The following is a 9,515-nucleotide window of genomic DNA, read 5'->3' as shown; positions in this document are numbered from 1 at the left end:
CAGGCAGTAAATTTTTCCTGTCTCCTCATAAACCGGGCCTTCCTCCGCTCAGCCATCACCTGGCTGGCAGTGCTGTCAGAAGGACGGACGCCACATCTGCCTTGTCTACGACTTTAATTCCCAAACCCTGTTTTCTGGGCTCCCGGGGAGGGGCTGGGAGGGAAGGAGGAGGCGGTCGCTATCTTCCTGTAGGCTTGACAGCTGCACAGATGCCCCTCTCAGTGACCTCAGCTCGTTGGGGTTGGGGGGACCCATGGGCCACCTGGAAGTGCTTCTTGCAAATCAGCTCCCATCCCTTCCCTGGAAGCCGTGAGGGAGGTAGCACTCTGCTGGAGATGAGGCTCTGGGGAGAATGGAAGGGGATGATATAATTCCCATTTCACAGATGAGGAAATCGAGGCCCCCAGAGGGGAGGTAACCTGCCCAAGGCCACATAGCTAGGAAGTGGCAGCACCAGCAGTCACACCCAGTAGCTGTGTGTTTGAGACAGAATGAGCGCTCACCACCCTACCCTCTAACCCTGACCATGTCAGCACACACCAGTCCAGCCTCCAGCTGCTCACGTGTGCCACCCTTCTGAGGCTTTCTCAGGTGCAGGAGCCCTCTCTGCCCAGCCATTTGGCAGGCTGGAGGTGCCAAGGAATAATGGCCTCCAGGAGCATCCCTCCACCAATGACTGATGGGGGCTGGCACACACATACCCTGGCTCCCTCTGGCTCTGTGTGGGACGACTGAGAGGCCTGTGCCTCTGTCCCAGGAGGATTCAGTCCAGTTGTTCACAGTGGCAACCAGCTTGATCTCATACCCTGTATCTCTGCCTTCTCTCCTCTTTCCTGCATTCCCCTCCCAAATCAACTACTTGCAATCAAATCCTCATCTTTGGGGGACTCCACTTCAGACAGCCTTGAAGGATAAATCAAATCTTCCCAAAGATAAGACCCCAGGATGAGAGGGTCCTTCCCACCCTCTTGGATGGCCACCAGGACCATCCATCACCTGGGGTGGGAAGGAATGGATTCGGCAAAGCAAAGGACACGGGAGTGGCACCTGCTGTCAGTGAGACCTTGAGCAGGGCAGGCCTGTGGGACTGAAACAGGTAGAGGCCAACTATGGAATGGGAACATCCAGGAGAGCGGAGTGAGCTGATCCTGAAGAGGTGAGGGGAGGCCAGAATCTGGAGAAAGAGTGGGGCAGGTGGAGAGTATGTCTCAGAGACCACAGAGCATGGCTGGGCTGGCTAAGGGCAAGAGGGAGGAGCCCCAGAGTAGTGAGAGGGAAGGACAGGAAGAGGGCAGAAGGCAGGGCCCAACACTGGCTTCAGAGCCAGGCTACCTGGGCAAAAATCCAGCACTGACAACCCTCTAGCTCTGTGATATTCACAAGTTGCCTCAGTTTCCTCTTCTGTAAAATGGGAGTTGCATCTGTGACCATCTATACCACCCACCTTCAGGATGGCACATTCTTTCCTCATTCTTTCCACATAACAGACAGACAGAATTGGTACCAACAGACTTGGACTATTAGATTACCCAATTGCCTGTCTAAATCCCGACTCTCCCATTTCCTCTATATCAGCAATAACAATCATTTTATCAGCACCTATCATATATTTCATTCTCAGCCAGCCTCCTCACATGCTCTCTCTAAACCTCACAACCACTGAGATAGCTGTTGCCTTCCCTGTTCTACAGACAGCAGCGGAGACTCAGAGAAGTCAGATAACTTGTCCAAGGTCACACAGCAGGGAGGAGGCAGAGCCAGACTCAGACTCAGGGGTGGGTCCTTCCCCTGCCCCTGCTCCCAGCTCTCTGTGGGTGTCACTCCAGCCCTCCTGGCCTAAGGCCTTCTCTGGCAGGACAGGCTCAGCTCAGGGGCAGGGCCATGGTGAAACCAGAGCTGCCTGCCCCTCCCCCAGAGTCTCAGGTCCCACAAACATTCCCAGCAGTACCCCCACCTGCCCCTCACCTCACCCAGAGACAGACCAACAGGCTCCTGGCGCCTGGTCTGGGGCCACACAGGGACTCTTACCCACCTCTGCTGGGGCTCCCAACGCAGCAGGAAGGATTCTGGTCGGCTGAGACCCACTGCGTCCACTAGAGCCTCTGCCCTGTTGCTCATGCCACCCCCCGACCCCGCCTAGGGTGCATGCGTCCTCCCTCCAAACCAGAGGCTCCCAGACTTTGCTGCACAGTAGAAGCACCTGGGGCACTTCAAAACATCCCAATGCTCAGGTTGCCTCCAGTGCAAATTAAACCAGAAGGTCTAGGGTATCCGTATTTGTAAAAGATTCCCAGGTGATTCAGTGTGAACAAAGCTTGGAAACCACCGCTCCAGCCCTAAATACACATTAAAATCACCTAGGGAGCACTATAAAAATCCACAGCCTAGGCCCCACCCCTAAGATTCTGAGCTAGTTGGTCTGGGGGTGGCACCCTGGCCTGGTGTTAATAGCTCCCAGGTGACTCTAACAAACCTCCAGGCTTTACAGCTGCCACTGACAAATCGGGAAGTGCCTCCATTAAGGCTTCACTTCCTTCCAGAGACACCCTCTGGGCCAGCTCATCAATCCCGTTGCTCAGATGAGAAAGCAAAGGCCCAGAAAGGTCACAGAGCTTGCCTCAGGCTCACAGCAAAGCTCTGTGCTTTTTTGCTTTTTTTTTTTTTGAGATGGAATCTCATTCTGTTGCCCAGGCTGGAGTGTAGTGATGCAATCTCGGCTCACTGCAACCTCCACCTCCCAGGTTCAAATGATTCTCATACCTCAGCTTCCCGAGTAACTGGGATTACAGGTGCCTGCCACCACACCCAACTCATTTTTGTATTTTTACTAGAGATGGGTTTTGCTATGTTGACCGAGCTGAACTCCTGACGTCAGATAATCCACCCACGTCGGCCTCCCAAAGTGCTGGGATCACAGGCGTGAGCCACCATGCCCAGCGGAGCTCTGCGCTCTTCTGAACCCTGCTCCAGTCCTCCTTCCCCACCTGCACTGACCATCAGACCAAATGCCTCCCTTAGGACTGCTAGAGAGGTTCATGAATCCTGCCCCAAGAACTAGGAGTCTAGACAGAGCCTACAGGAACTGACGAAAGCCTTCTCCCTTCCTACCCATCCCAGACAAAGAGGAGATTGCAGAAAGCCCTTCTCCTTGACAGCCCACACCCCTCGACAGCCTAGACACTGGGTCCAGGAGGCCCCAGCTGTCCATCTTGCCACAGCTTCCAGTCTTCCCTCCCCACCCCACCCCCATCCCTTCCATGCCCATCCTCACCCCCGAGCTAGGTCTGGTGAGCTACAGTCAGGATGCCCAATTTTCCATCCCACGTGGGCACTTCCAAGAACCGGAGGGGATGCTCTCAATAATGACCCCAGAACACAGGAGACAGGATACACAGCCACCCCACCCGTAAGAGCTCAGCCTCCACACCAGGCATGTTTGCACTTCTCACACCTCTGCCGTGATCACTGCCTGATTCAGGCATTTGCTGTGCAGCCTCGGGCAAGGCACTTGGTCTCTCCGACTCTCCATATCCTCATCTAGAGTGCAGGAATCGTAAGAGTTCCTAGAGTTGCTGTGAGAGTGAAATGTCTTTTACATTCTAAAGACGATATCTTTAAAGTGTTTGGAACACAGTGGATACATAGTAAACAGCAGTGTTTATGTTTAGCTCACCCAGGAATACGCAAGCCTCATGTAAGACACAGGCACACACACCCCTTCTCTCTCAGGAACACCAACTCTCACACACACGAAGTCACATGCCACAGATGTATTCACACACACAGCCACCTGTGCACACTCACATACCTGCACTCACTCTGCAGATCGGGTAGGTTTGGCTGTGAGCTTCTCCGGGTCCCCAGTGGTCCAGGGGTGGCAAGTCCCTTTGGGCTCTGGCCACCAGAGGGCAGCATGCTCCCCACCCACCCTCATCATACTCCCTTCTCCCCCCACCCTGGAGGACCTGTCTGCCAAAGATTCCATGCAGCCTGTGCCCCGCCCTTTGCCCAACTGCACATTCGAGTCTGGGAGGATACAGGGGGCAACTCATCATCCTCATTTAAGCACCCCTCAAGCCGAGAGGCACCAGAGCACCCCAATGTTAATGAGGCTGGGTCCTGCCGCAGAGTGACCCAGACCCAGGGCATGAAAAGACCCCTGTCCAGATGTATCTGAAGTGGACACACCACGATGGCTACCTAGGGCGTGGGGGGCCTAGGGCTCAGACCCAGGTGCAAGTCGTGCTCTACCACCCTCCATCTATGGGAATTCAAGTCCCTCTACTCACCTCCTCTGAGCCTCCGTTCTCCCATCTGTAAAATGGGCCGATCACTGCCCCTCCCCCGTGCAGTTCATCCCACTCCTGTGAGGGCTCAGATGTCACCTGTGCAAGCAGGCTGTCCCTGGCCACTTCACAGCTGCAGATTCCCTTCTCACACTTTCCATTCTTGTTATTATCTGTTTTGTTTCTCCTGCACGTTTCTGTTCTGACATGTTCTATAATTCACTCATCGTGTTGATTGTCTCCCATTAGAATAAAATCTCCGAGTGCCATTGGACTCTTTCTTCACTGCTACATAGCCAGGCTTTCACTGGGGCAAGCTACGCCTGGGAGCCAACCTTGTGCTTACTGAGTGACGGAGGGAACCTTGGGGGGAACCCTGGGGTGGTTTCTGGGAAGTGCCCAGCCTGGTATGCGTCAAGACTGGACACAGGACAAGAGGGGTCAGTCAGTTCAGGGCTGTGGGTTCGCCCTAAGGACGTCCACATCAACCAGGAGGCAGCCAGAGGCCTTGCCACTCCCAAGGATCTCAGGGCCACACCCCAAATCAGCTTCGGCCCCGCCTCTCCAGGCCCCGCCCCAGGGCCTCCCAACTCCACCGCAGGTGCCTGCCCAACTCCGGAGATTCTCAGGTCAGGCCCCTGGGCTCAACTCCTCCTAGAGCCCACTGGAGCCCGCCCAGCCCCTCCCGGCCCCCCACAGCCCACGAGCTCACTGGTGCACTTCTTGACGTGGCTGCCCTTCTTGAGAGCGTGGCGGCTCAGCTTGCAGTGGAAATTGTCCTCCCAGAACTCTGCAAACCAGATGTTGCGCCGGTTGTTGTCCAGTGTGCGGCTGGAGAAGTAGCGGTCGAAGCCTGGCACGGCACCAGGAAGTCAGGGCCTCACTGGCCTCCTTCCCACCAGCCCCAGCCCTTCCCACCTCCCCCAGGATGAGATGGCCCAGGCGGAGGGAGAGAGACCCAAAGGAGCACATCCTCTGATCCAGGAGAAAACAAAATGTGGAGCATTTCATTTCATTCAAAATGAAAAGAGCTGTATTAGGTCCCAGGGGAGCGTGTGTAATCTACAACTGCTGCCTTTATGGAAGAGAAGCGCACCGATGAAGATGTTTCCACGGCCTTTAACCGCTGCAATGCTAACAGCAGGCTCTGAGGAGCCGCCTGGGAGTCCTGAGATTACCGCACAGAGGCTGGGGGGGCTGTCCAACCCTGGGAGCACCCAAAGAGGAGGCCAGGAAGGATGAAAGAGGTGGGGACCACCCAGGCCACACAGCAAGACCAGGACCTGGACCTTCTCCCTTCATATCCAGGATGTCCCCGTCACTGACAGAGGCAGCCTCCCTCTCCCACATGCTCTGCACGGCTCATAGTTCTGCTCTCAGCCTGGGAAACCCTGTCCTAGGGTGGGCAAGTAGGTGGTGAACACCACCCTCTCCTCCTCCCAGACGCCCCTCCTGCCATACTGACTATACCCGGCCCTGTGGACTGAGCTGCTCTGTATGGGCCAGAGGCCTGAAAGCTCAGCAAGGCCCATGGAAATGTCCACGTGGGAGCAAAATGACTGGCTGCATGACAGGAGACTCGCTGGCATTGAGCCGGAGCTTTGGCCTGCAATAGGATTTCTCAGCCTCGGCGCTGTGGACACTCTGGGCAGGACAACTCCTGTCGGGGGCTGTCCAATGCACCACAGGATGCCGGGCAGCACCCTGACCTCTACCCACTGGAGGCTGGCAGCAGCATCCCCCAATTGTCAACACCAAAAATGGCTCCAGAAATTGCCAAATGCCCCTTGGGGGGCAAAATCACCCCCAGATGAGGACCACCGTTCTCAAATGTTCCTGAGAGAAAAGGAACTTGTCAGGCAAGTCCTGGATTTCCGCCCCAGCTCGGCAGCTCGCTGCGCTATGTGCCTGAATCTCTCTGAGCCCTGCATATCCATCTACTCAAGGTGGGCAAGAGTGAATCACAGGGTGGCTGGGAGACTAAAGGAGCTGTCCGTCAGGGGCGTGGCATGCGTAAGCACCGTAAGCACAGTTATCCCCACACTGTGTTGATTATGGCTTGGGGTGGTTGGAAACTCCCACTGTGTGTGATGGGGGTGGGGGTTGGATGCGTGATGGATGTGGGAATGGATGGGGCAGGAAGGCATGTGTCTGAGGGGATGGGGCTGGGCAGAGGTGGTTCTGGGGCCTGAGCCAGACACAGGGCAGGTGTGGAGGGGGAGATGGGTGTGGTCTTTGCAGGGACAGATGTGGCCCTGGGGGTTTACACTGGGCCTGTAGGCAGGTGTAGGCCCAGGGGCAGGTTTGGATGACAGGGTAGCCATGGGCCTATGGACAGGTATGGGCCTGGGCAATCCCTCTGCCTCAGGATGAAGAGAGGACACTGCTGTGTGACCTTGAGCAAGTCCCTCCCCTCCTCAGGCCTCAGTGTCTTGGGAGGTGCCTTGGAAAGGCCGATGTCCACAGTCCCTCCCAGCTCCATTAATGCTGGCTCCTACTGAAGGGAGGGAGGGCAGGGAAGGAGAGGGCCCAGGGAGCCTTCTCCCCATGGTGAGGACTGTCAGGTCCCTGCCAAATCAGCCCATTCATGGGAACATCACACCTCATTCCCTGTGAGGTTCTGGCCAGAGAACTTCATTCCTGCCCAGGAGACTGTGGGTTCTGCCCCAAGAGGAGGGGGTTCAGGGCAAGGCAGGCCCAACCTCAGTGCCACCCAGAGCCTGCCAAGCCCAGGCAGACTCTGCAGAAAAGCCCTGTCCTGTAGCCCTGGCCGGCAGCTCCCAGCCCTCTTCTGAGTGGACTCTCCACACACCTTCCACCCCAAAAAAAATCCCTGAGAAGGGAGGAGGAAAGGTCCTGAATCTGGATTCAAATTCTGCTGTGTTGAGTGTGGCATAAAAGACCTCCCAACCTAGAACCTCCAAACACAAGAGGCTGGGGGCCATGGAAGAGGAAGGACGGCTTTGGAAAGAGGAGGAGCAGGAAAGGAAGGAAGTGGGAGGGGCGAGAGGAGGAGCAGTCCAGAATGGCGCCGACCACCAGTGCCCGCCCGGCCTACCTCGCACGGACATCCTCTTGGGGAGGATGGTGACAGCCCCCTCAGCCACCTCCTCCAGATGCAGCACCGGTACAATCTTGGAGCCCCAGCTGTCAGAGCCCATCCAGAAGAAATGGCCTGTCTGGTTGGCCCTTCGTGCTGCCTCCAGCACACACCTGTAGAAACACACACCAGCCCAGCCCAGCCGTGTCTGTCCATGCACCTGCCCCCACTCCTGGCCACACTTGCTGTGGGCCCACAGCCCTGACCCCCAGGAGCCCAGAGTCCACAACTGTCCCGGCACCCATGCCCATGGGTCCCCCGTGCCCTGCCCCCACCTACCCACAGGCTCATGGCTACTGCCTCATCCAACCTGTCTGCCCCTGGGCCCACGCCTGCCTGCAGCCCCAGTGTAATTCTCCAGGCCCCCATCTGTCCCTGCAAAGACCACCACTGTACCCCCAGATCCACACCCACCCCATGTCTGATTCAGGCCCCAGAACCACCTCTGCCTACCGCATCGCCTGAGACACATGCCTTCCTGCCCCATGCATCCCCACACCCTGCCCATCCTCACACCCATCTACCACCACACAACCGCCCCCTTTCCCCACTGCACATGCTGCCTCCGGCCCAAGGCTCCCTCTTCATTCACCGCCCTCTGTGCCAAAAGCCCAGGCCCTTCCGACAGCTGCTCCCCACACTCTGAGTGGGAGTGGGTGATGGAGGGAGGCAGGTATGCAGCTGCCCTACGCTCACACGCAGCCCAGTCTGCCTGCGATGGTAATCCAGATCAAACCAGGGACCCGAAAGCCCAGCCTGGGCCACAGAGCCTGCAGCAAGCGCTCAGCCAGGGCTTCGGGAGGCATGAATGAAGTGGCCTCTCCAAGATATCTCTCCAGAGGGGAAAACAAGGAGGAAAGGGCAGCATTCCCCTAACCCAGCTCCCACGGAGTGACTAGGCAGGGAGGAGGTAAGGAACTTGCTCATGTCACACAGCAAGCAAGAGGCTGTGATACTAGAAACTGTCCAGGCCCTTCCATCAGTGGGGACGAGAGCACAGACCCCAGGGCTCAGGGGTGGCTGCTAGGCCTGTGCAGGAGGCGGCCAGCAGGGGCTGGAGAGCCTGGGCTTTCAGGGAGAAATGGATGTTTCCAGGCTGCAGAGCCTTCACCTGAGCTGGTCTTGTTCATCCTCATCCCCCCGCCACGTCCATCATCTCCCAGTGCCTGAGGCCTTCCAGCCCCGCTCACCGGTGTAGCCCCTGCCCCCACATCCTAGGTCACCACTAACGGCAGGTAAGGCTGCTCTCAGAACCCACACCCACACCCTGTTAATACCCACCTGCATCCGGCCAGCCTCAGATGGCCAGAGCTCCCAACCGTCCAGCCCTGCAGAGTCACCTGGGTTTATTTTTACTTCTGTTTGCTTATGAAAACGCATGTGGATTTCCAGAAATGACCCCCTCCTCCCACCCGCTTCCCGCAGCCTGCTCCGGAAGTCAGTCTAGCTCCCTTCCAGACCTCCCCTAGGGGCCTCTTCTCTGGGACAAAAGGCCCAGAGCATTCAGTCCCCCTCCCAGCACGTGGGTCCATCTGAGCTGAAGGTGTCCCCCAAAACAGCAGGCCTGGAGTGAGCTGCAGAGCGGGGTGGGGTGAGGGAGCCGAGTCTTGCCAGGCTTTGGGGTGGGAGTAGGGGGCAGGAGCTGGCTGAGCCGTGGCCGTCAGAAACGTTCAGAGCCGGAACTCAGGGGACCTGCACGCCTCAAGGGACTGGGCGCTGCCTCTGTACAGCTGCGAGGGTGTCAGGATGGGACTGGAGGGCTCCCCTCCCTGGCCTTTCACTGCCTGAGACACCACCATTGCAGTTGGTCGTTTTGTCCTTTGAGGCCAAAGCCCTCCTCCATCCCTCCAGGGACCCCCCAGTGGCCTGGGAGGGGATCTGTTTTGCAGCAATGCTGGAGTCCACGTTAGGGCCTTTCCAAATGAGAAACGGTTTGGGAGCAGTGGTGAGGAATAGGAGGAGCCACCTGGGAAGGGCTGGGCACACAGGGCAGCCTTGGCTGGTCCAGTGAGGGGAGTCTGAGGGCACAGCAGGCTCTGCCAGCCTGGGTCAGATATCTGAGGAGGCCTGACAGGGGTCATACCTGCTCTCACCCTCCTCTCTGAAGGAGAAGTGGCCAGCGGGGACTA

At 57.5% G+C, this 9,515-nt stretch overlaps 1 protein-coding gene across 1 annotated transcript in view; it reads right to left on the bottom strand.

The window, feature by feature from the left end:
* LOC144582113 (metabotropic glutamate receptor 4-like) overlaps nucleotides 1-7,494 on the bottom strand; it is a 35,653-nt gene extending 28,159 nt beyond the window's left edge. The window contains exons 1-2 of the mRNA XM_078368927.1: nucleotides 7,345-7,494; nucleotides 4,999-5,139 (exon numbers count right to left, since the gene is read on the bottom strand). Coding sequence (XP_078225053.1) covers nucleotides 4,999-5,139; nucleotides 7,345-7,447 — 244 coding nt within the window. The 5' untranslated portion in view covers nucleotides 7,448-7,494. The remainder of the gene's footprint in view (nucleotides 1-4,998; nucleotides 5,140-7,344) is intronic.
* Between the last annotated feature and the right edge of the window lie 2,021 nt (nucleotides 7,495-9,515).

The sequence above is a fragment of the Callithrix jacchus genome, chromosome 4 (assembly GCF_049354715.1).
Source record: "Callithrix jacchus isolate 240 chromosome 4, calJac240_pri, whole genome shotgun sequence".
Classification (NCBI taxonomy): domain Eukaryota; kingdom Metazoa; phylum Chordata; class Mammalia; order Primates; family Cebidae; genus Callithrix; species Callithrix jacchus.
Note: the sequence above shows the minus strand (reverse complement) of the source record. Positions and strands in the feature narration are given on the sequence as shown.